At 46.7% G+C, this 26,977-nt stretch overlaps 1 protein-coding gene across 1 annotated transcript; it reads left to right on the top strand.

The window, feature by feature from the left end:
• Window positions 1-887: 887 nt before the first annotated feature.
• On the top strand, window positions 888-26,145 carry atosa (atos homolog A). The gene is made up of 15 exons (XM_079497288.1): window positions 888-1,070; window positions 1,540-1,736; window positions 5,116-5,241; window positions 6,286-6,510; window positions 7,760-8,000; window positions 8,498-8,610; window positions 9,296-9,520; window positions 9,856-11,131; window positions 13,159-13,287; window positions 18,156-18,244; window positions 20,059-20,155; window positions 22,450-22,608; window positions 23,562-23,630; window positions 24,674-24,867; window positions 25,906-26,145. Exons 1-15 carry the CDS (start codon window positions 1,026-1,028, stop codon window positions 26,051-26,053), a joined length of 3,333 nt encoding a protein of 1,110 aa, XP_079353414.1. The 5' UTR covers window positions 888-1,025; the 3' UTR covers window positions 26,054-26,145.
• The last annotated feature ends 832 nt before the right edge of the window (window positions 26,146-26,977 follow it).

Below are 26,977 nucleotides of genomic sequence, written 5' to 3'. Positions count from 1 at the left end.
AAAGCCTTGTTAGTGTTGCTTGCTATAGTATCGCGTAGCCAGACAACACACATCTCCAAATGCTATATAGAGTCTGGAACTACACCTCCCGAAATCCGAGACTGTTTGTCATTTCCATTCACAAAAATTATATTTTATAGCTTTATAGCTTATTTTTTGCTTAGATCATGATTTCGATTTATATTAGGATACATTTGCGCGATTGTAACGACTAAACGGAAGTGGGGAGGAGTCTTCACTTCCGCTTTATCGCGTACTCGTGATCAGAGCTTCCGTTGCTCCAGACTGTATGATGGAAGCATTTGAAAATTGTCATAATTGTAATTATTTGAGTTGATCACAATATATTTTTTGCTCAGTCATCATAATCGTCATTCCATTAAAAAACGTATAGTGGAATTAGCAGATGTACATGATGAGTGTGGAGTCGGACGCTGCTGGCGGGATCTTCCCATTTTCACTGTTAGAAAACGTGGCTCTTTACTACAGTACCGATGGAAGTGTGTTATTGATTGATTGATTGATTGATTGAAAGTGTTATTGACAGTTTGTAGAATGGATACAGTTCAAGGAAAGTACAGGTCAATACAAAATGTGCTCCGTGGATAAAACCAGAAAAGGCACTACTTGTTTACATAAGGGTCCTCCATTTTCAATTCATCAGAACATTTAAAGACATACAAATATACACTTCTATGCAAAAAAGAAATCATCATCATATATATACACAGTTAGAAAAAAAAAGATTTGAATTGCAGCCGTCCGTAAGTGCTCTTTGAGAGCATGTTTGAAGGAGTCTAGGGATTCACATTTCTTAACGGCTGTCGGTGTGCTACTGGACTCTCCTGACTCCCCTCTCTCTCTCTCTTCCTCTGTGTTGTCCAGATGCGTCGGAGGAGTTTTTCGAGTACGATTCCGAGGAGTTCCTGGAGTTCCTGACCCTGCTCATCACCGAGGGCCGGACTCCAGAATGCTCTGTGAAGGGCCGCGCCGAGGGGCTCCACTGCCCACCTGCCCAGTCGGCCATGCCGCCACTTCACAAGCATGAGTGTAGCGACAAATTACCCCAGGTAACATACTGTACATACACACACACACACGCATGGCCACACGCACACACACACACACACGCATGGCCATACGCGCGCGCACACACACACACACACACACACACACACACACACACACACACACACACACACACACACACACACACACACACACACACACACACACACACACACACGCGCGCGCACACTTTTCAACTGCTCCTGATTTGGTCTTTGGACATTGCTGTCAGTATGGCATAACATTCAGAGCTTTATTTGAGTGTGAGAATTTGTATCAGTCTGAATCCTATGGTGGTTCTATTTGTCTGTCTTATGAGGTGTTTATTTGGGTCTCTTCTGGTGGAGACTGTATACCAAGCCACTAGTTTTAACACACATTACTCATCACTAATTCTCCTGTTGTGTGTGTGTGTGTGTGTGTGTGTGTGTGTGTGTGTGTGTGTGTGTGTGTGTGCGTGCGTGTGTCCAGTGTCGGCAGGCCAGGCGGACGCGCTCCGAGGTCATGTTGCTGTGGAGGAACAGCATCCCCATAATGATCGAGGTGATGCTCCTGCCGGACTGCTGCTACGGGGACGAGTGTCCGCCCAGCGACCCCGTCAATGACCCCATCTTCAAACAGGACGCCCTGCTGCTGGAGAGATGGACCCTACAGCCTGTACCCAGACAGTAAGATACACACATGTCACACACATGCACGCCGTTGTGTTCCCATGGGCTCTATGCACACAGAGTCACTCGTCCTACTTCCGGGCCACTTCCCTACTTCCTTCACAGATGTTACCGATGATACTAATTAACCCATTTAGGCCTGACGCCGAAATTCGAAGTCGTACTTCGATTTTTCAAAAATAGCAGACCTACAAGCTCGTAGCGCGCCACTCGGTGGCGCGCTATGAGCTTGTAGATCTGCTATTTTTCAATCGCCAAAGCATAACATAATGCTAACACCAAAAGGGGTTCCCGCCCAAAATGGATTAAGGCTCTGTTCCATTTAGTACTGTGCAGTGGCTCTCAAACTTTTACATTTTTCAAGGACCGCCATAACTCTGAGAGTGAACAAATGGAACCAAATGGACCCCACCCGTACAGGGCCATTTGAAACCAACGCAAGGACACTTTGAGACCCACTGGTGTAGCTCGAGTGTTTCCATTGAGCCGACATACACAATAGCAGCACCTTGACTCTGTTCGACCAGAATGGAACAGAGCCTTCATTCGTATCATTGGTAACACCTGAAGGATGTACAGTATAGAGCGTCGCAGTCCCGCCCCCTACCATGGACCAGGAAATTATTCTCCGTTCATTTTCCTCATAGACATTTCAGAAAGTATTTATTTAAAGACGTTTACGCCGCGGACAAAGCCAACTCGAGTCGTGACAAATCATGACAACAAACACAATTTTTGAGCCGAACAAATAATTAGAAAGAAGAAAAAAACGGCAGGTTACAACACTTTTTTTGTTGTTTTTCTTCTTTGTAATTATTTGTTTGGTCCAAAATATTGTTTGTGTTGTCATGAGTTGTCACGACTCGAGTTGGCTTTGTCCGCGGCGTAACCGTCTTTAAATAAATACTTTGTTAAATGTCTATGGGAAAAATGCATTGGGATTCATTTCCTGGTCCATGGTAGGGGGCGGGACTGCGACGCTCTATAGGGAAGGGGCCCAAGTCACTGCATCCAGACAGTGGAGTCACGAAGATGCCAAAAGCCACGAGCGTCTCTTCCGGGATTTTCGACAGCTGGTGGATGGAAATGAAGCTCCAACCCACGGCTCTTCTCTTCCGGGTTTTTAGACAGCTGGTGGATGGAAATGAAGCTCCAACCCACGGCTCTTCTCTTCCGGGTTTTTCGACAGCTGGTGGATGGAAATGAAGCTCCAACCCACGGCTCTTCTCTTCCGGGTTTTTAGACAGCTGGTGGATGGAAATGAAGCTCCAACCCACGGCTCTTCTCTTCCGGGTTTTTAGACAGCTGGTGGATGGAAATGAAGCTCCAACCCACGGCTCTTCTCTTCCGGGTTTTTAGACAGCTGGTGGATGGAAATGAAGCTCCAACCCACGCGGCAATTTGCAGCGTCGGCAAAGAGTTAACGGTTTTCTGTCCGACGCTGCAAGTTGCCGCGTGGGTGGAGCTTCATTTCCATCCACCAGCTGTCTTAAAAACCCGGAAGAGAAGAGACGCCTGCCGCTCGCTGCTTTTGGCATCTTCGTGACTCCACTGTCTGGAAGCAGCCAGTTCTTTCCAAAATGGCGTGTGTGCATAGAGCCCATTAACGATTTAGGCATTTAGCAGACGCTCTCATCCAACACTACTTACTTGTGTGAGAATGGAATAGCAGAGTAAGCATGAACTCCAGTCAATAAACAATGCAAATATAAGTAGAGTGCAAAGAAAACAGTGTAGTACCTCAAAGAATCTAGGATACCAAGTAAATAATGAACCTCGCTCGCATCTGCCTTGAAGGACAACGTGCTGTCTAAATTACATTCTTAATATTTGTGGCCGAGAAACTTTAATATTTGTGGTCAAGAAACAACCAATATAAGTAACAAAAACATGAGAAAACATAATCAAGACATATCTGCATAGTAAACTTGCATCTGTCGATCGAAGGTGACAGGAAGGGATTACAAGGAGACACAAGTACTAGTGATTGAGTTGGAGTCTGAAGACATACTTTTCGCAGCTGTCATTTTCACATACTCACCCATACTCACCTTTGCTATTTTAGAAAAGTTTGCAGACTTTTGGGAAAACCTTGACCTAGTGACATTGGGTCACCAGGGTGAAAGTGGTTCATCTAATTGACTCTAAAGCCAGTTTAAAATGATCTGATATCCTCTGAATCGAGGCGTCAATAAATACTCAACAATAACCCCATAATGTGGGAACTTTAAAGTGCATACCGGCACTTTCCTCAGTCGTCCCAGGACAGTTCATTAATGTGCACCAACACCAGCTTGCACAGATGCACTTTAGCCCTCCGCTCAAAAAAACACAATGAATAAAACTTGGCTAATTAGTGCGACAAATCGCTACGTCGGCCACCAATTCCCTGTTGCATGCGCTATGGGGAGGACAAGATGACACAAACACACACCCACACAACCCCCGCACACACTAGCACACTTAAAACCTCCCAGGATCCCGTCCTAGAAGTGTCATTCGCTAGATCAGCCGGCATGTTTCCCATGTGTTGTGTTCTGTTCCGCTTCTGTTGTGTTGTGTTGTGTTGTGTTGTGTTGTGTTGTGTTGTGTTCTGACTGTGTCTTGCGGTGGTGTGTTGTGTTGTGTTGTGTTCTGACTGTGTCTTGCGGTGGTCTGTGTGTTGTGTTGTTCTGACTGTGTCTTGCGGTGTTGTGTTGTGTTGTGTTGTGTTCTGACTGTGTTTTGCGGTGGTGTGTTGTGTTGTGTTGTGTTGTGTTGTGTTGTGTTGTGTTCTGACTGTGTTTTGCGGTGTTGTGTTGTGTTGTGTTGTGTTGTGTTGTGTTGTGTTGTGTTCTGACTGTGTCTTGCGGTGGTCTGTGTGTTGTGTTGTTCTGACTGTGTCTTGCGGTGGTCTGTGTGTTGTGTTGTGTTCTGACTGTGTCTTGCGGTGGTCTGTGTGTTGTGTTGTGTTCTGACTGTGTCTTGCGGTGGTCTGTGTGTTGTGTTGTGTTCTGACTGTGTCTTGCGGTGGTCTGTGTGTTGTGTTGTGTTCTGACTGTGTCTTGCGGTGGTCTGTGTGTTGTGTTGTGTTCTGACTGTGTCTTGCGGTGGTCTGTGTGTTGTGTTGTGTTCTGACTGTGTCTTGCGGTGGTCTGTGTGTTGTGTTGTGTTCTGACTGTGTCTTGCGGTGGTGTGGTGTGTTGTGTTGTGTTGTGTTGTGTTGTGTTGTGTTGTGTTGTGTTGTGTTGTGTTGTGTTGTGTTGTGTTCTGACTGTGTCTTGCGGTGGTCTGTGTGTTGTGTTGTGTTCTGACTGTCTTGCGGTGGTCTGTGTGTTGTGTTGTGTTGTGTTCTGACTGTGTCTTGCGGTGGTCTGTGTGTTGTGTCGTGTGTTAGGAGTGGTGATCGCTTCATCGAGGAGAAGACCCTGCTGCTCGCCGTCAGATCCTACGTGTTCTTCTCGCAGCTCAGTGCGTGGCTCAGCGCCTCGCACGGCATCGTGCCCAGGAACATCCTCTACAGGTCTGCCACGCACGCACGCGCACACACACACACACACACACACACACACACACACACACATGCTCTCTCTCTCTCTCTCTCTCTCTCTCTCAATTTGGGTGTATAATATACCCTTTTTTATTATTACTCTTGTTTTAACGTTTGATAGATATTTTTTTGGCCTTTACCGGCTGACCTTTTGTGAGCAAACCCACAAAAAGTCAAAACATCAATCAATGGAACATTTTGGGTTCAGGTCTGGAAGTAAAATGTGAATCACAGGAAGTAGCAAGTGAATCGCCGGAGGCTTCAAAACTCCCAGAGTTCATGAATGTCAACACCATTTATAGAGGCCTGTGTTCATATATTATAGACGAGGCCTGTCCTCTCTGTCTCAAAACACTGTCTACTGCAGGGGTTCTCAAAGTGGGGTCGGGGACCCCCAGGGGTCCTTGAGCGAGTTCCAGGGGGTCCCCAGCTAAATGATAGTTAGGAACCAAATGGACCCTTATGGGATGGCAATCTGTATCTGTTGGCAATCTGACGACAGATATAGGTCTTCTACCTATCTATCTGACTGTCTGTCCTGTCTGTCCGTTGTTGTAGATTAAATCATCTTCCAAAGATGAAGGACTGACGACGTTTTATTGAAAGATCATGATCGTAACAGACCGGTGTGCTAGACCAGTCCTCTCTCCATGCCCTCACAGGAGCCAAATTGACCCCCTGGGCTCAAGCCCCCCCAACCCCCTCCTCAGACCATCCTTATAGTTCACTCTTAATAGAGATCCTATACTAAATGGTCATATAAGGATATATTCTAAAGATAAGGGCGACACACAAATAGTTACACAAGTACACATTCGCTGACATAGTGATAGTAAGCATGGAGATGTCAGGTCAGCTGTTAGATTGACAGCTGCAGTTGCAGTTAGAATGAGTACATTGATGCTGTGAAAAGTAGTCTCTAGCATTGACATTCTATTTGACAATCTATTGATTCAAAAATAACCATTACACCGTCCTCTCTCTCTCTCTCTCTCTCTCTCTCTCTCTCTCTCTCAGGATCAGCGCAGCAGACGAGGACTTGGTGTGGCAGTTCTCCCAGCCCCCCTCGGAGCACCTCTTCCCAGTGCCCGTCGTGTCGCAGAGCGTGGCGCTGCGCGTGCGCGTGCAGTCTCTGCCCCGCCAGCCCACCTACCCCACCCTCCACTGCTCCATCCACACGGGCCTGCCGCCGCTCTACAGCAAGACCCCCACCCTCAGCCCCACCAACGGCCCCCCGCCAAGGTTGGCCCATTTAGGCCCCACGTCGAAATAAAAAAAACGTTCGCTCTGAAAGAATATATATTCAAAGATTTGTGCCGCATTTTTACGATTTTTCAAAAATAGCAGACCTACAAGCTCATAGCGCGCCACTCGGTGGTGCGCTATGAGCTTGTAGATCTGCTATTTTTCAATAGCTAAAGTATAACATAATGCTTAGTTAAAACACCAAAAGGGGTTCCCGCCTGTGGGTTAGAATAGTTGGGGATTTTTCATTATAGTTTAGTTTTGGTTAGTTTCGACCATTTTTTTCTTCTAATTCAGTTAGTTTTAGTTAGTTTTTAGAGCGGGTTTGTTAGTTTTTATTTAGTTTTTATTTTTGAGACAACGTTTAGTTTTAGTTTAGTTTTTGTTATTATTTATTTCTGCCCTTTTCAACCTGACGAATAGGTCGGGTGCAGGATTGAAAAGGTCCAGAGTACAAAGCCAACTCTTGTCGTGACAAATCATGACAACAAACACAATTTTTTGGGCCGAACAAATAATTAGAAAGAAGAAAAAAACGTCAGGTTACAACACTTTTTTTGTTGTTTTTCTTCTTTGTAATTATTTGTTTGGTCCAAAATATTGTTTGTGTTGTCATGAGTTGTCACGACTCGAGTTGGCTTTGTCCGTGGTGTAACCGTCTTTAAATAAATACTTTTTGAAATGTCTATGGGAAAAATGCATTAGGATTCATTTCCTGGGCCATGGTAGGGGGCGGGACTGCGACGCTCTATACAGTTTCGCTTTTATCGTTTTTCTTTTCCCTTTCCAGTTTTTAGTTCAGTTAACGAAAATGTTTTTATTTTATTTTATTTTTAGCTTTTTTCCGTTAGTTTTAGTTAAAGGAGCATTCAGTGATTTGGGTGATTTGGAATACCACCCAGTCCGCCCCGGTAACAAAATGTGCACATGCACGCTCTACAGTGGGGGGAAGTGCAACAGGCCAACAGCATGTGCACCAAGGCCCGCCCCCACTCGATCATGATTGGAGGAAGGCCCCTCTCATCCTGATTGGATGACGGTTTTGCCACCCGCCACCAAAACTGAAACTAGGGTTTTTTGACCCCAGGGGCTCACTGGGGACAGGGAGGAACTCCTTATATGGTCAGCACACTCTATAATAGGGAGGATTATCTAGAAAAAAAGAACAAATAAGTGATATTTGAATTAAGTCAAATCACTGAATATACCTTTAACTATACTAACCGTGTGCCCCGCCTGCCCTCAGGAACAACCAGGACCACCACCACCCCAACAGAGAGAAGGTCCTGAACAGCACCAACCTGCCCCTCTATGGCGGCAAGTCCCCCCACCACCACCACCCCATGGCCAGCCTGTCCATCAACACGGCCTCCATCCCCAACCTCCCCATCAGCAACATCCCCATCAGCGGCCTCCCTCTCTACGGCAAGCCCCCCTCCACCACCGACGGCCTCCTCCACCCCTTTCAGAACGGAGAGCTGCCGCAGGTCAGTGGAGGTTGTGTAGACGTGAGGGGTGCATGAGTTAATCCAACTGATTGATTTAATTGTTTATGAAGATGGGGAAAAGATCTCTAATCGACAATTGTATAAAATAGTTGGGGCAATAGGGCTGGCTAGTTGGCCAGAAACTCCGCTGCCGGTCTGCTACAACTTCTTCTAAATCACAGCTAAAAACGTTTCCGTTTTGCAGCTGCCTTTTTGGAGATTTGAATTCTTTACTTATTCTTCGGCACTGTAATTTTGCGATTTCAGTTTTTACTTCTTCCGTTTTAATTGTATTCAAATGTCCTTTTATATTGAGTTATTTTTAGCTCTGCGTTCTGAATAGGTGCTTGTACATCTGCTATTTTTGATCAGGTCTCATTTGTACTGATTTTAAATGTTATTATTATGCTTCTTTAGCGTAATGTTTTATATGTAAAGCACATCGTATTTCCTTGTTGCTAAAATGTGCTCTAAATGAACTGGCCTTGCCTTTGCAGGTGAATCTCCCTCCACGCCAGGGCTCCCCGCGGTTCCACAGGACCACCCACTCCCCCACCCCCTCCCGCTCCCACTCCCCCTCCCCACACCCGCCCGGAGCCAAGACGTCAAGGTAGGCCTGTCTTACATCATCGCCTGGTCAATCAGTAGAATTGTTTCCATTAAAAAGAAATGTATTATTATTATCAGCATCGTTGTCATCGTAATTATTTAAAGTATGCATTTTGTTTATCGGTATTCTGTCATTGTCAGTCTTTTTTGAGTGGTGTAAACCACTCCTACAACTGGCTTTGTTAGTGCAGAAAAAATTAGCATGGTTGCTATGTTCACCCTGTTCACCCGGGTGTGATTTCATTACGTCAGACATGATTTCATTACGTCAGACAGGCCTTACACCACTCAGTTCACACGGGTGTGATTTTTTATATATATTTAAGTTATTTGTCATTTGTTTAAATGTCATATTTGTTGTTATACAGACAATTCAATCATTAACCCATTCTGGGCGGGAACCCCTTTTGGTGTTAGCATTATGTTATGCTTTAGCTATTGAAAAATAGCAGACCTACAAGCTCATAGCGCGCCACTCGGTGGCGCGCTATGAGCTTGTAGATCTGCTATTTTTGAAAAATCGAAGAACGACTGACATATAGAAACATAGCTTTTTCAGAAAACTGTCAGGATGTAGAAGACATTTTTAGAATCTGATCTCAGGTCAAAATGGGTTCAATCACATGTTTGACAATAATCGTCAACTAAAATGTCCTGATTGTGAGTTGTGACGCTCCTGTGTCCAGGTGGCTGTACCCCACCCTGAATGGCTCCCCCGAGCCCCCGGCGCATCACGCAGACGACCTCGGCCCGCTCACCGACCTCATCAACGGTGACCTCTCCTACAAGGCTGGGCTCCCCGAGCCGCCGCCCCACAGGGCCTTCAAGGCCTTCTCATTGGCCGAGCCGCCGCCCCACAGGGCCTTCAAGGCCTTCTCATTGGCCGAGCCGCCGCGCAGCCTCTCCCCAAGGTTAGAATAGTTTGGGATTTTTCATTATTGTTAGTTTTGACTTATTTCTTTCTAATTCAATTAATTTTAGTTAGTTTTTAGAGCGGTTTTGCTAGTTTTTAAAATGAAAAGATGGCATTTAAAAAAAAATATTCAGTTACAGATGATTTTTTATAAATAAATTGACAAAAACCAAAACTATCATTTCAGTTCGTTTTAGTTAGTTTTGTAAACACACAATACACTTTCATTTGGTTATCGTTTTTCTTTTCCTTTTCTAGTTTTTTAGTTCAGTTAACACAATTTTTTTCGTTAGTTTCAGTTAATTAACTATAGCAACCGCTTTCCCCCTGCAGGCCCTCCTCCGCCACAGAGACCAACCCCCTGATAGGCTCCCTGCTGCAGGAGAGGCAGGAGGTGATCGCCCGCATCGCACAGAGGCTCAACTTCTGCGACCCGACCACCCCGCCCCTCCCGCCGGGCCTGTTCGCCCCCCACGACCCCACCACCACCACGCCTAAAGCCATGTGGGGCGGTATTAACCACGACGATGTGACCACCAACAAGACCAAAGAGCCCGCAGACGCACTGCCGCCCTCCTACGAGACGATGGGGCGCTACCGGCCCGCACCCTCCTCCTTCCCCGACACGCCCGTTGTGGGCGACACCACTGCGTTTAACAAGCGGGAGACAAGCTCCTCCTCCCCAAAACCCGCCGCCTGCCGGAAGCTGAAACTGACCGAGGCCAGAGAGCATCGAGAGGAGGAGAAGAATGCAGAGAAGGAGAGAGAGAAGGAGCGAGAGCGAGACAGTTCCCTGATCGCCCAGGCGGTCCAGGACATCACCAGACTGATCCAGGAGCGGCTCTCCGCGCCCTCGCTGTCCCCCTCCCGGAGCAGCAGCCCCCTCCTGCACCACACGCACACCACCACGGTCACGCACACGGTGCGCACCACCTACTCCTCGCACGTGGCCGCGCACACCCCTCCTCCTCCTCCCCCGCACGTCTCCTTGCACACGTCGACCACCTCACACCACACTGCCACCACCAACGGCTACGTCGCCAACGGCCACGAGCCGCCACCCCCGCCGCACACCGCTGCTGCCACTCGCACACCCGTTTGCACAGAAAAGCCCCTGAGAGTGGACCCACCGGGGGGCACCGAATGCCGCTCTCCTCCCCTCCCCCGAGCCCAGAACGGAGCTCACGTTACACTTGAAGACTTCAAAGGCCAGCTCGCCCACCACACTCACCACGGCCAGCAGGCCGGCCAACGTTTACAACAGACTTGCTCCCGAGAAGAGTCCACCGGACACCGGACCCCCCCTCCTCCTCCTCCCGGTGTCGTCGTCCCCGAACCACCGCGCTCCTCTTCCCCTCTTCTGGAGAACGGCCTGAAGACCAACCTGTACCACCGCCGCCCTGACGCCGGGCCACACGGGGCCCTCCTGGGGTTGAGCCAGAACTGCAGCATCCCCGCCCAAACGCAGACCATCTCCTCCTACAGCATCACCCAGGTCCACCAGCTCCCCACTGCCCCCCAGGACGAGAACCGGGCGCCCTCCTCCTGTGGCTCGGCAGGCTCCAGCTGCCCCTCCAGTCCAGAGCCCACACCTCCTGCTAACCTGTTGGTAAGAACTCCGGTTTAGTCCACTGCTTCTCACAGTGTGGGGTCCAGGGATTTTTCCGCGAGAGAGGGGGTTCAATTTCAAATGAACAGTTTACAAGCAGTGGTTCTCAACCTTTTTCATGTCGAGGACCCCCAGATTGATATGTATTCAGCCGCTAATTCGGCTGCTAACCTCCACCCCCCCCCCTTTCTATAATAGCAGATCTACAAGCTGTGAGTTTGTGGTTTAAATGATTGTGATCATGTATGAATACATTTTGTTGGGAACCTTTTGGAAGCCCCCCCCTCAAGGAGAGCCCTGGGGGTCCACGCCACGAACCCCACTTTGAGAACCACTGCTTGTGGTTCTTACTGGTCTGTAATTCTGAGAGCGTACAAATGTATGTATTTGTACGCCCTCCGAGTCCTTGAAATTAAGACAAGTTTGAGAGCCTGGCACTGCCTTAATGAGCAGTTTCTCATGACATTTCTGCGTTGTCCATCCTTTTGTTTTTTGTGGTGTACCGTTTCTTTTGTTCTGCAGTGCCTCAAAACTATGCGGCTGGCACAACATTTACTTTGTTGTGTTTTTTTTTAAATAACTTCCTGGCTGGAAAAGGACGCGGCTTGTTTAACCACTTGAGCCCTTTATACTTTGTCGTCGTTGTTGTTGTTGTACACCAACATAGGGAAAAGAGCTGATCTACAAGCTCACAACACGTTGCAGTGCCGCACGTTGGGAGCTCGTAGATCGAGTTTTGGAAAATGCTCAAGCATTTTTTCTTTTCCCATACTAGAGATGCCAGAGTTAATGTGGTAAACAGCACATTGCTGTGCAACGTGCTGTGTTCAGTTCACACTGGTCGATACAAAGCGACGTAGCATTTCGCTCAATGTTGAAGTGTTGATCAACACGTTGGTCGATGTCAGCATGCGTCCGATTAGCTACAGCAGTGGTTTCCAACCTTTTTCATATCCAGGCCCATTATTTATTATGCATTTGAGCCACAGACCACCATTTGATGAGATTTAGCCTCTCAGACCCAAGACTACAGGATATTTTGTTATCGTTGGATAAGGTTTTGACCACGATTCCGTGCTGTATTGATGTGGTACCATTAGGAGAGATAACAGGCTGATCAAAATAGCAATTCTTCTACATTCTCTAATTGTGTAGATGTCTTGTAAATGAAGTAGTGCAGATGTTTTTAACAATAATTTAACTATTGAGACTTGAGTGTAAAATGAAACCAAATGGACCCTTACGGGTCCATTTGGTTTCATAAGATATACAGTAATAAGGGTCCATTTGGTTACCAACTCTCCATTTTCTACTGGGGACCACCCGGAACCCACTCAAGGACCACTGGTGGTCCCCGGACCACTGGTTGAAAATCACTGAGCTAGAAAATATATTGCCTGGGTTTAAAAGAATGTGGAACTGACTGACGGAAATAATTAGCTTCCCTCACATGCAGGAGGAACTGTGTGAAGAAGAGAGAAGGTGAGAGGAAGTGGTTAAACAAACCGGTAGCTGCAGTTGAAGCCAGCTCAACTCGGAGAGTAACTAACGTTGTAGATTTTGTAGCAGCTACAACCGTGGAATGGTAGCCTGTGGCTTTGCCTCTGCCAGTGTGTGACCACAGCAGCACCATTTGGCCTGGTAATATCCAGAATTCAACCTAGCAAGAACTAAGTCAGGTCTCCTACCTAAATATGTCTTTTTAGAAACCCCCAGTGTGGTCCATTTGGGATTTGATATTATTGCATAAATGGTGAAAGTGTTCAAGTTTGCAGCAGCTGGGGGGGATCAGCATGGGGGGGGGGGTCAGCATGCACCCCTCTGACTGATGAACACGGCTGGTGTTGTTGTTTTACTGGCCCGGCTGGCTGAGACTCACTGTGTCTGAGACTCACTCTCTCCCCTCATCTCTCTGTCCATCTCTCTCTCCCCATATCTCTCTCTCTCTCTCTCTCTCTCTCTCTCTCTCTCTCTCTCTCTCTCTCTCTCTCTCTCTCTCTCTCCACACCTCTCTCTCTCTGCTCCAGCGGTCTCACGGCCCCTCCCCCCTGCGTCCCTGCAACAACAGCTGGAAGAAGCAGAACCGACGCTCGTTGGATGCCACTGCGACAAAGGCCTTCCACCCATGCACCGGCCTGCCCCTGCTCTCCAGCCCTGTAAGACACACACACACACACACACACTCTCACACACACACAACACACCCTGACACACACACTCATTCACTCTCTCGTTGTCAACATAGCGCGACAAAGGGCATCCTTGGCCTCTGCATCAGACGCCAAAGGCACCTGTCCCATTGTGACAGACAGACTTTAGCTAAGGTTGACACACACACACACACACACATACAAAAAGCCACGTCGTGACTCATCTGTGGCCACATCTGACTAAGTTGCAGTTGAAGTGAGAATGTCAGATCATCACGTGACCCGTTGGCGAGCACTGTTTCCTGTTATGTGCTCAGTCTGGGTATCAAACTCACACATGCATGCAGGCGCTCTCACATGCGCGCACACACACACACACACACACACACACACACACACACACACACACACACACACACACACACACACAATACCCACAGAAGGGGAACGTACAGGACACATATTCACCACCAGGTCTGTTATTAAGTTGAATGAAATACACAATGATTAGAGGGGAGAACAGTTACAGTGTTAGCTTGCAGGTAGCAGTAGGTATCAACCCTAACCCTTCAGGTAGCAGTAGGTATCAACCCTAACCCTTCAGGTAGCAGTAGGTATCAACCCTAACCCTGCAGGTAGCAGTAGGTATCAACCCTAACCCTGCAGGTAGCAGTAGGTATCAACCCTTCAGGTAGCAGTAGGTATCAACCCTAACCCTGCAGGTAGCAGTAGGTATCAACCCTAACCCTTCAGGTAGCAGTAGGTATCAACCCTAACCCTGCAGGTAGCAGTAGGTATCAACCCTAACCCTTCAGGTAGCAGTAGGTATCAACCCTAACCCTTCAGGTAGCAGTAGGTATCAACCCTAACCCTTCAGGTAGCAGTAGGTATCAACCCTAACCCTTCAGGTAGCAGTAGGTATCAACCCTAACCCTTCGGGTAGCAGTAGGTATCAACCCTAACCCTTCGGGTAGCAGTAGGTATCAACCCTTCAGGTAGCAGTAGGTATCAACCCTAACCCTTCAGGTAGCAGTAGGTATCAACCCTAACCCTTCAGGTAGCAGTAGGTATCAACCCTAACCCTTCAGGTAGCAGTAGGTATCAACCCTAACCCTTCAGGTAGCAGTAGGTATCAACCCTAACCCTTCAGGTAGCAGTAGGTATCAACCCTAACCCTTCAGGTAGCAGTAGGTATCAACCCTAACCCTTCAGGTAGCAGTAGGTATCAACCCTTCAGGTAGCAGTAGGTATCAACCCTAACCCTAACAGTAGGTATCAACCCTAACCCTTCAGGTAGCAGTAGGTATCAACCCTAACCCTTCAGGTAGCAGTAGGTATCAACCCTAACCCTTCAGGTAGCAGTAGGTATCAACCCTAACCCTGCAGGTAGCAGTAGGTATCAACCCTAACCCTTCAGGTAGCAGTAGGTATCAACCCTAACCCTGCAGGTAGCAGTAGGTATCAACCCTAACCCTTCAGGTAGCAGTAGGTATCAACCCTAACCCTGCAGGTAGCAGTAGGTATCAACCCTAACCCTTCAGGTAGCAGTAGGTATCAACCCTAACCCTTCAGGTAGCAGTAGGTATCAACCCTAACCCTTCAGGTAGCAGTAGGTATCAACCCTAACCCTTCAGGTAGCAGTAGGTATCAACCCTAACCCTTCAGGTAGCAGTAGGTATCAACCCTAACCCTTCAGGTAGCAGTAGGTATCAACCCTAACCCTTCAGGTAGCAGTAGGTATCAACCCTAACCCTGCAGGTAGCAGTAGGTATCAACCCTAACCCTTCAGGTAGCAGTAGGTATCAACCCTAACCCTTCGGGTAGCAGTAGGTATCAACCCTAACCCTGCAGGTAGCAGTAGGTATCAACCCTAACCCTTCAGGTAGCAGTAGGTATCAACCCTAACCCTTCAGGTAGCAGTAGGTATCAACCCTAACCCTGCAGGTAGCAGTAGGTATCAACCCTAACCCTTCAGGTAGCAGTAGGTATCAACCCTAACCCTTCAGGTAGCAGTAGGTATCAACCCTAACCCTTCGGGTAGCAGTAGGTATCAACCCTAACCCTTCAGGTAGCAGTAGGTATCAACCCTAACCCGTCAGGTAGCAGTAGGTATCAACCCTAACCCTTCAGGTAGCAGTAGGTATCAACCCTAACCCTTCAGGTAGCAGTAGGTATCAACCCTAACCCTTCAGGTAGCAGTAGGTATCAACCCTAACCCTGCAGGTAGCAGTAGGTATCAACCCTAACCCTTCAGGTAGCAGTAGGTATCAACCCTAACCCTGCAGGTAGCAGTAGGTATCAACCCTAACCCTTCAGGTAGCAGTAGGTATCAACCCTAACCCTTCAGGTAGCAGTAGGTATCAACCCTAACCCTTCAGGTAGCAGTAGGTATCAACCCTAACCCTTCAGGTAGCAGTAGGTATCAACCCTAACCCTTCAGGTAGCAGTAGGTATCAACCCTAACCCTTCAGGTAGCAGTAGGTATCAACCCTAACCCTTCAGGTAGCAGTAGGTATCAACCCTAACCCTTCGGGTAGCAGTAGGTATCAACCCTAACCCTTCAGGTAGCAGTAGGTATCAACCCTAACCCTGCAGGTAGCAGTAGGTATCAACCCTAACCCTGCAGGTAGCAGTAGGTATCAACCCTAACCCTTCGGGTAGCAGTAGGTATCAACCCTAACCCTTCAGGTAGCAGTAGGTATCAACCCTAACCCTGCAGGTAGCAGTAGGTATCAACCCTAACCCTTCAGGTAGCAGTAGGTATCAACCCTTCAGGTAGCAGTAGGTATCAACCCTAACCCTTCAGGTAGCAGTAGGTATCAACCCTAACCCTTCAGGTAGCAGTAGGTATCAACCCTAACCCTTCGGGTAGCAGTAGGTATCAACCCTAACCCTTCAGGTAGCAGTAGGTATCAACCCTAACCCTGCAGGTAGCAGTAGGTATCAACCCTAACCCTTCGGGTAGCAGTAGGTATCAACCCTAACCCTTCGGGTAGCAGTAGGTATCAACCCTAACCCTTCAGGTAGCAGTAGGTATCAACCCTTCAGGTAGCAGTAGGTATCAACCCTAACCCTGCAGGTAGCAGTAGGTATCAACCCTAACCCTTCGGGTAGCAGTAGGTATCAACCCTAACCCTTCAGGTAGCAGTAGGTATCAACCCTAACCCTTCAGGTAGCAGTAGGTATCAACCCTAACCCTGCAGGTAGCAGTAGGTATCAACCCTAACCCTTCAGGTAGCAGTAGGTAGGTATCAACCCTAACCCTTCAGGTAGCAGTAGGTATCAACCCTAACCCTGCAGGTAGCAGTAGGTATCAACCCTAACCCTTCAGGTAGCAGTAGGTAGGTATCAACCCTAACCCTTCAGGTAGCAGTAGGTATCAACCCTAACCCTTCAGGTAGCAGTAGGTATCAACCCTAACCCTTCAGGTAGCAGTAGGTATCAACCCTAACCCTGCAGGTAGCAGTAGGTATCAACCCTAACCCTGCAGGTAGCAGTAGGTATCAACCCTAACCCTTCAGGTAGCAGTAGGTATCAACCCTAACCCTTCAGGTAGCAGTAGGTATCAACCCTAACCCTTCAGGTAGCAGTAGGTATCAACCCTAACCCTTCAGGTAGCAGTAGGTATCAACCCTAACCCTGCAGGTAGCAGTAGGTATCAACCCTAACCCTGCAGGTAGCAGTAGGTATCAACCCTAACCCGTCAGGTAGCAGTAGGTATCAACCCTAACCCTTCAGGTAGCAGTAGGTATCAACCCTAACCCTTCAGGTAGCAGTAGGTATCAACCAAGGGGGCAGGCAGACTTTCCATCGTTGAAGCTCTGGGTCCTAGTGGTAGGAGGAGGGACTACAGGCGGACCCGTGGATTCATGACCGGGAAACCCCGTGCAGCTGGGCTTTAACGTTGAGCGCTCGGTTGCCCTACGTCACTCAGGACCTCAAAGTTGAGGTCCTGGGAGGGACTTCCGGCAGTCTTCCGGGTGCTTCAAAACGCCACTGAGCAACTTCCACTGACATGACTAGCTGGGGGGGCGGAGCTTCGCGCCAGTTCAGTCTCTATTATATATATACTCTATGGTATCAACCCTAACATGGGACGCTAACCTGGCTCATTACAGAGGGGGGGTGGGGGGGGACAACTTTAACACACACACATACACACACACACCAATGTCATATTTATTTTTATCACACTGTGTGTCATAATGCCTTGAATCATGTGATTCTAAAGGCATGTAACAAAGTGTAAAATCTGCCATTACGACTAAAATCTTATGATATTTACACTACAACATTCCAGGTGACTAAAATGTGACTGAAACTAAATGAAAACTACTCAAAAGTCTATGTCTAAAACTTAAATCAAAATTTGCTGTTGGCTGGATGGTGAGGATAGACCTGTACAGTTTGATCTGTTATGAGCTCCATGGACACTTTCACCCTATGCAAAGTAGCAGGAGTGAGTATGTTCCTAAATCAGAATCCCCCCTCCACACATGCGCGCACGCGCGTGCACACGCTCTCTTGACATTGTAGTCTTTCAAGCCAGACAACTATTGCACAACCTTTGACTGTTACATGGAGTCTGTAACTACACCTCCTGAAAATCGTAAATGGAAGGACAGCTGTTTTTGTCACCTCTATACGCAGAATATATATTTGAAGAATATCTTTAAAATGTATCGTTTTCTGTTCCTTTTCTGCTAAGCAGCAAGCTAGGCATGCTTCGACTAATTTATCAGTGTTACGATGTATTTACGTGCCTGGAAATATGAAACGGAAGCATTGTTGTGAGCCAACAGTCTAGTCTCTCTCTCTCTCTCTCTCTCTATTGTCACTGTGTGCTTTCTAACCACGTGTTCCGTCTGTCACAGGTCCCTCAGAGAAAGAACGCAACGGGCTACTTTGACCTGGACCCGTCTCTGACTGCCTGTAAGGGTCAGCCCTGGGCCTCTGGGAAAAGGTACATTCATCTCTGCTTCTTGTCACTTTGAAGGCACTCTGTGTCTCGGTCTATGGACTAGTGGGACCCAATGTGGGTCTCAGTGCTGTCTCATTTTTGAGTACTCTAGTCCAAAGGACTAAATTCAACAGCTTCTAGAAAACAAAAACAAGGCATTCGGTATTCCCATGATGAAGAATGAGGACACGTCGTCCATGTCATTATTGTTGGTGATGTCATCAGCTATGTGCTTTGAGGAGAGTGTTGCACATGCTCACCAACAATGACTCATCTGTCAAAAAAAGGGAAAAAAAGATATATGAATAACAATAACATATGAATAACAATAACACATGTGAGGTCATATCCCCAGAGACGTCACTCAAACCTCCCGTCACATGTTAACACTCCCATCGCCCAGGACGAAGTAAGCATCGAAAAACTCCCTCTGTTTAGCTGATGAAAACGAAAATCTTAAAACGTTCATAACTCCCGATCTAAATCATCTTTATGAAAAAAAAGATCCTGTGTTAGACGGCGCTCCGCGGTCCAGTCGGCGCTAGTCTCGATAGTTTTATTCTTGTCTCCCGTTGTTGTCGATCGACTCTAGAGTGGTGTGGCTATTGTTAGCTGCTACACACACATCAACAACTTCCGCCGGTCCGTCCGGAAAAGGGGTCCGTGTTTATAAATCGAATGGGCGCATGAATGTAAGGGATTAAATAACCCCGGGCAATTAAAGTGTTAAAGGGGGTGAAAGTGATTTGGTTCTTTGTTAAAAACTACCTTTTATCCCCACCGTTTTTTGTTAAAAGTTTTAAGCTTTATATTTTGATAGTAATCATTGATAGAGTGTCCTCCATCCTGTATGAATTATCTCCTGATTGGATAGAAATGTGTATTCCGACCCCAGAAGGTATTTTCTGTTTACCAGATCCATAGAGTAAGACAGAGTTACGACATTGAGGGGGCAGAAAACAGCCTGGTCACGTGGTTCATGTACTCGCGCGAGCCCATAGACTCCAATGCATTCCGTAGACTTCCGGTTGTCCCCATTCAATAGAAGTCTATGTAGAAGAGCCTGGCCCCATGAAGGGAACAGAGTTGTCATAACTCTGTCTTACTCTATGGCTCTGCTGTTTACTAAAGAGATAGAAGGGATAGGTCGCTGTTACAGAACAAACACTATAGCAATGATTACTAGGGGAATAAATGGAACACTTATTTTAACAGCAGATTATCACTTACACCACCTTTTAACCTGCTGTCTTGTCTCTGTCACACTGCCACCTGCTGCAGCACCTGTGTACTGCTGCTGCTGCTGCTGCACTCATAATCACACATGAAGCTCAAAATGGCAGCCTGTTCTTTATATACATGGATGTGACGTGTAGTGTAGAGCACCTCTCCTCACCATGGATGTGTAGTGTAGAGCACCTCTCCTCACCATGGATGTGTAGTGTAGAGCACCTTCCCTCACCATGGATGTGTAGTGTAGAGCACCTCCCCTCACCATGGATGTGTAGTGTAGAGCACCTCCCCTCACCATGGATGTGTAGTGTAGAGCACCTTCCCTCACCAAGCACACAGGATGTGGCTTCTTTTGATGAGCTGCGTGCGTCACATGTCCTTGTCCTGGGAAGTAAGATATTTTGCATCCTTGTCATGTGTAGACCTTCCGACTATTGCTCTGTGACTCAGGTTGACTCATTTGTACAGTACTATGTATATGTAAACTATACCCGAGGCAAGCTGGAGCTTTAGTCAAATGTATAGTATACTGTATGTGAACCAACAATTGTGTGTGTGTGTGTGTGTGTGTGTTAACCTTTTAGGGTGTGTTTGAAGAGAGACGAGAACTCTGAAGAGTCGCAGCAGCTGTTCAGTGCCAGCGCTCCACCTGCTAGCCTCAGCCTGCTGGGCAACTTTGAGGTAAAACACAGGAAAAAGTACACACACACACACACACACACACACACACACACATTGCTTTCTTTCTTACAATACAAGACGTATTGTAAGAAAGAAAGAAAATAAAACGGAACACATGCTAGGAGGGATTAAGAGTGTCCACTACAGAAGGGATCAGGGTGGTAATTGGACCGTTGCCACTAACCAGAAACCTTCTACGATGCCATAGCGGGTTCAGTGTTGAACCCACTCGTCTTTCCCCCACGTGTTTTATACTTTATGAAATATGTTTACTTAAATGTATTCATCAATGAAAAATCACACCCGTGTGAACCGAGTGGTGCAGTGACGTCACACACTAACCATAGCAACCATGCTCACCTCTACGTGGCCCCATGTACAGGTACACAGGTACATACAGACAAAGCTGGTTATTGGAGTGGTTTGCACCACTCAAAAACTGGAGACTGGAAAAGTGGAGGCTCTAATCAGGCTGAAACCTGAAACCTTGGAGTCATGCGTCATGGATTATGTCGAAGACAACTGATGTCACAGACTGGGCTACTTGAAGTCTGAGATCCACGTCGAAGCCATGCCGTTCCCATGACGATACTGAGATACACGTGATGTTTAGAAAAGAAGAATGGATGTACAGTTAGTACGCACAGTCGCACACTGTAGAAGGTCTCTGGATGAACAGGTCTTCATCATCTGATTCTTGTAATACAATACAAGTTTTTCAGAAAACTTGGGTCATGACTTAGAAGGTGTCGGCTCTAAATGGGTTAAGTGATACATTTTTAATGTATTGCTTTATTATTTAAAGTGTAGAGAGACAGGAGACCAAGGGCAGATGGAGAGAGAGGACACATGCGAGTCACGGCAAGGGGCCAGGCGTGTCCCCAACCCGCAATGAGCACTGAAAGCTGCTGCTGCCTTAACCCAGTTAGGCCTGACGTCGAAATAAATAAAAAAGTCTTCTGAAAGAATATATATTCAAAGATTTGTGCCACATTTTCACGATTTTTCAAAAAAATAGCAGACCTACAAGCTCGTAGCGCGCCACTCGGTGGCGCGCTATGAGCTTGTAGGTCTGCTATTTTTCAATAGCTAAAGTATAACATAATGCTGAGTTAAAACACCAAAAGGGGTTCCCGTCCAGAATGGGTTAAAGTGAAAGTGGCTGCTGACATTTTCACTCCGCCACCCGCTGTGGTCAGCAAATGAGAAAGTGACGTTCTTTTGCTGCTGGGTGAGAGATGTGGCGTGGCGGCCAGCAAGTATCGAGGGGAGGCCAATACTGCTGTCAGTAAATCATTAAACGTGTCCAGAAAAGTTGCTTTCAACATTCACTGCCACATTGTTTTCCACCACCAATTATAACTATAATAATACTTGTTTTCAATTCTTACATACTGTAGATGTTTTATCATGTTCTCTTGAAAGGTGCGTCGTGAGCTTGTAGACCCGCTATTTTTCAATACAGTTGAAATGGTGCTTAACCCATTTTGACCTGAGATCAGATTCTAAAAATGTCTTCTACGTCCTGACAGTTTTCTGAAAAAGCTATGTTTCTATGTCAGTCGTTGTTCGATTGTTTGAGTGGTGCAACCACTCCAAGGAACAGCAATGTCCGTGTTCACCTACCTATGTGACTCGTGTTAACCTATGTGACTCGTGTTAATGTGTGTGACTCATGTGTGACTCATGAGTACCAGTAGGGGCGCTGTTGTGGCAGAGACAGAGAGATGCACTGTTGCCTGCTAATGAGAGAGAGAGAGGGGGGGGGGGGGGATTTGCACCACTCAGTTCACACGGGTGTGATTTAAAAAAAATAGCAGACCTACAAGCTTGTAGGTCTGCTATTTTTTTTGAGTGGTGTAAACCACTCCTACAACTGGCTTTTGTGTGCAGAAAAAATGAGCATGGTTGCTATGTTCAAAATAATTTCTGACGTAATTAAATCACACCCGGGTGAACTGGATGACCGTAGCAACCATGCTCATTTTTTCTGCACAAAAAAAGCCAGTTGTGAAATCACATCCGGGTGTGATGTCATTACGTCAGACATTACGTCAGACCACAGCTGATCATGCTATATAAAACCTTACACCACTCAGTTCACACGGGTGTGATTTTTTTAAATCGAAGAACGACTGACATAGAAACATAGCTTTTTCAGAAAACTGTCAGGATTTAGAAGACATTTTTAGAATCTGATCTCAGGTCAAAATGGGTTAACAAATATGAAAAAAAAAATATATATATGCTGTGGGAGTATTAAACTGACAGAACCACTGTTGTTGTCCTGACAGGAGTGTGTGCTGAACTATCGTCTGGAGCCTCTGGGCAACGTGGAGGGCTTCACGGCCGAGGTGGGCGCCAGCGGATCCTTCTGTCCCAGTCACATGACCCTGCCTGTGGACGTGTCATTCTACAGTGTCTCCGATGACAACGCTCCCTCGCCATATATGGTGAGCTTAATTCCGTACCCCTTGCTCTCTCTATCAATAATTCAATCATTTCGGATTTGCTTCCTTCCCCGCCTGGGCTGGTTTGATTGAATGATTTTTTGAATCCTCGAAGGTAAAATCTGTAAGCACTAGAGATGGCATCGTCAAACCCGCCGGCGTGCGTCGTCTTATGTGCGTTTTTGTGTACATGACATGTGGGGGTCATTTGTTATGTATTAGGTCAGTGATTCTCTCTTTTTTTGTTTGTTTGTTTTTCCAAGCACCCCCAAATCGTCTCTCGTTATAGCAGATCGACGAGCTGCTATTTTTGATACTTTTGTGCAACGCTGTGGTATGATCAAGTAGAGTATATATACTCTAAGGGTATGATTAAGTTGAGTATTCATTGATCAAGTAGAGTATTCATTGATCAAGTAGAGTATTCATTTATGAAAGTAAACCCCAGAAAAAGTTAGAATATGGAAATTAGAGGTTTATGTCCGACAGCAACGATATACATTATGCCGCAAAGACCCACATTTGATAATCTATATATATATATATGTTTTTTAATTATAATTTTTAACTCTGGTTCCACAATCCACACTCACTCGTGTCATTTTCACTCTGAGACTGTACAAATGGGTCCACTGGGTTCCTTTTATCTCACAGTCTCACTGTTCAAGGACCCCACATTGAGATCCAGTGTACAGGTAAATTCTCATGGGGGCGCCCGCTGGCCTAGCGGTCCAGGCGCATGCCACATATAGGCTCTGGCCTGACAGCGTGTCGCGTGTTCGAGTCCTGTTCATGACGACCTTTGCTGCGTGTTTCTCCCTGTCTCTTCCTCCCTCTCTCCTGTCTGTCTTCACTGTAACTATCAATAAAGGACCAAAATAAATCTTAAAACAATAAGCTGTATTCTCATGTACTGTGATTATTCCTGACGCTGTTTTGTGGCATTTCATCTGCAGGGTGTGATCAACCTGGAGTCCCTGGGGAAACGGGGCTACCGTGTACCTCCATCAGGAACCATTCAAGTGGTGAGAATCCTTCCTGGTCAATATTATTTTATTGATTTTTTTTTTTTAAACAAAAGTTTTCTTTGACAGTACATGACACCACGTTCATCCTACATACAAACCCTTTGTGGTCATTATTATTATTGTTGTGCTCAGTGCTAGAGACTTTCACAAAGACCGATATTTTGTGCTATTTAGCAAAGAATCTGAGAACAAAGAAGGGATTACTACCTGGCAACATGGGGAGAGGGCGGCCCCTAGTGGGGAAAGAGGGGAATTTGGTGAAGTGGACGCTGGGAACAGGATGAGGGTTTCCATCTGTTTCCTTGGCAGTTGATCCACTAGTGAAGTTATTGAGTTTCCCTGACCCGAGTGTTCCATTGAGTTTCTCTGACCCAAGTGTTCCAAACACATGGAAAACATGTGTTCATAATAATTTTGCACCATGTGAATAAACCGTACAGCAATGTCTGAATGAGACAGAAATCCCATTGCTCTTTTTAACCTGGTCAGTAAGCGTGTATGCCAAATGCTGTATATCTGTAAAGAATATAGAGAGAGAGACACACACACACACACACACTATTTGAATTGGTCAAACCTTTCATAAAAGCAAAGGTTAAGAAGGAACCTTTTTTTTAACATCTTGAACCCTAGAACCCTCTGAAGGAAACATTATCTGAAAATCAGCAGATCTAAAAGCTTGTAGATAGGCTAAGAGGTTTGGATGGTGTACAGGGAATAAAGAGCAGACCAGTTTTGAGGTTTTAAGTGGATAACTTTTCTGAAAATTCACTTTAACATGAATCCAACACAATGCTACACAATGATAGTGCTGTCAAACAAATCAATGAAACTATCTATGAAATCTAATGGAAAGGTTCATCGGCAACACAATTGTATGTACAAATATGTAGTGGGGGGGGTCCCTGCTTCATCTTTCTCTTGGTTAAGGGGTCCTGAAAAAACTTTGAATACAACTGCCGTAGGGTACAGAGCGAGTGTAAATCTAGGCCTTGAGTAAGTAACTGTTCAACCCTGTTGTTTTCCCTGTGTCCCGTCAGACCTTATTCAACCCCAATAAGACGGTGGTGAAGATGTTCGTGGTGGTGTACGACCTTCGAGCCTTGTCCGCCGGCCATCAGACCTTCCTTCGCCAGAGGACCTTCTCCGTTCCCGTCCGCCGCGACTCACACGCCAGCCGGAAGCCCCTCGCCCTGGGGCAGGGACGCACGCTGCGCTACCTCGTTCACCTGAGGTGTGAACGACCGCCATTCACATGCACTTTACATCCTGTAATCGCTATAGGTTTCCGTACGACGTTGTCTAAAGCACAAACCACGCCAACGGGTCGCCATACAACTCCTTGTAACCAAACGGTTTGCGAATAGACACAAGTAGTTGCAACCATTGAATTGAACCAATTGAGTCACTTGCGTCGACATGCAAAAGGACATAATCACACCGCTGCGACGAATACTAAAACTGTTTTGTTGCGTCTCGACCATAGAGTATATATATAATAGAGACTGAACTGGCGCGAAGCTCCGCCCCCCCAGCTATTCATGTCAGTGGAAGTTGCTCAGTGGCGTTTTGAAGCACCCGGAAGACTGCCGGAAGTCCCTCCCCGGACCTCAACTTTGAGGTCCTGAGTGACGTAGGGCAACCGAGCGCTCAACGTTAAAGCCCAGCTGCACGGGGTTTCCCGGTCATGAATCCACGGGTCCGCCTGTAGTCCCTCCTCCTACCACTAGGACCCAGAGCTTCAACGTTGAATAGCCTCACTGCCCCCTTGGTCTCGACCCATTGGTGTGGTTTGGGCTTTAGAGTAGGGGTGAAGGTGCAACCATTAGGGCTTGAAACTTGAAGCACGTGACAAACTTTCATCATCAGCAAAGAAGCTGCATACAGACATTCTATGTCAGAAAACGTACTTTAATGAGCAGTCGAGTTTCATAGTCATTCATATAATGTCGGGTGGAAATCTCATATGTCCAAAGCTGTTACTTTTCAGGGTTAAAATTCTAAAATTGCTACAGTAGCAGATCTACAAGCTCAAAGCGCCTCGCTTTGCGCCACTTTTCGAGCTTTTTGAATCTGGATCTGCTACTTTTGATACTTTAGTTAGTGTGACGTTGTAGTATGATCAAGTAGGACGTTAATTTGCACACACAAAATAAAATATGGAGATGAGAGGTTTCTCCCCGACAGCAACGATATAAATTATATATATATACATCAAATATGGTAATTGTGTTTAACTGTCTCTCTCCATCCCTGTCCCTCCGTCCTCAAGGTTCCAGAGCTCCAAGTCTGGTAAGATCTACCTCCACAGGGACATCCGACTGCTCTTCTCCAGGAAGTCCATGGAGGTGGACAGCGGTGCTGCCTACGAGCTCCAGTCCTTCACAGAGTCGCCCGCTAACCCTCCATACTCCTGTTGAGAAACCAGCCCCCTACCCCCCCCCCATCGCCCCTTCCTCCTCATCCCGAAAAACACCCAACGGGCCACTACTGAAGCCTAAGACAAAACACACCACCACCACCTCTTCTTCCATCACCAGGGATTGGATATTTTCCGTTGCCTACTAGTTCCCGTGTGGCTAGTATTTGAATTGGGTGTGAAATAGGCGCAGGGTGACAGGGATGACAGTTAGCTAGTCTTTTGAAAATTGAAAATCTTTATAAATTCCGTCTCTGCCCTAGGGCACAGATGTGACAGGGGAGAGCTGAGAGGGTTAGTTGAGAGATCTAGAAACGTAGCCTCGTTCTCCATGACCTCAGAGAGAAAGCGGGTGGGTGCAGGTCTCTCTCCGGGGTCTCAAGAGAACGGGGTTGTGTTTTTAGATCCTGCTCTCCCAGCCAACAGGGCCTTACGTACCAGATTTCACAGGTCAAACTTTTTCCTTCTTATTCTCTGGCCTTACTCCACCTGTGTGTACTCTCCCCAGCGTCTTGCAGGAGAGAGGAGCGCCATCGGACCCCTACATTTACCCTGTACATTTGGGACTAAATCATTTTCAAATCACTTGTTTCAAAATGTTAAATGGGAACTACATTTCATATCGTAATGACTTAAGTGTTCATTGTCATTTTGTCAATCTCTTATTCATAGATTGGATATGAAACCCCCTTTTTTTTTTCATGACAAAAAAATACCCAATTGTTTGAACTTTAAAAAAAAAACGCTTCCAGCGTCGACTGAATTGAAAGTGATTTGACCCAGAGCAGGGAGGGGGGGGGGGGGGGTCGTTTTGAGCCAGAGCAGGGAGGGGGGGGGGGGGGGTCGTTTACATCTGAAACCAGACATTGGTGGCAGCTTCTGGTGTGACTGTTAAAAGAAATGGAAAGGAAAAGAACAACAGCCA

This window comes from Electrona antarctica (assembly GCF_951216825.1).
Source record: "Electrona antarctica genome assembly, chromosome: 3".
NCBI classification, from domain to species: domain Eukaryota; kingdom Metazoa; phylum Chordata; class Actinopteri; order Myctophiformes; family Myctophidae; genus Electrona; species Electrona antarctica.
The sequence above is the reverse complement of the archived record's forward strand: the minus strand, read 5'-3'. Positions and strand labels throughout refer to the sequence as shown.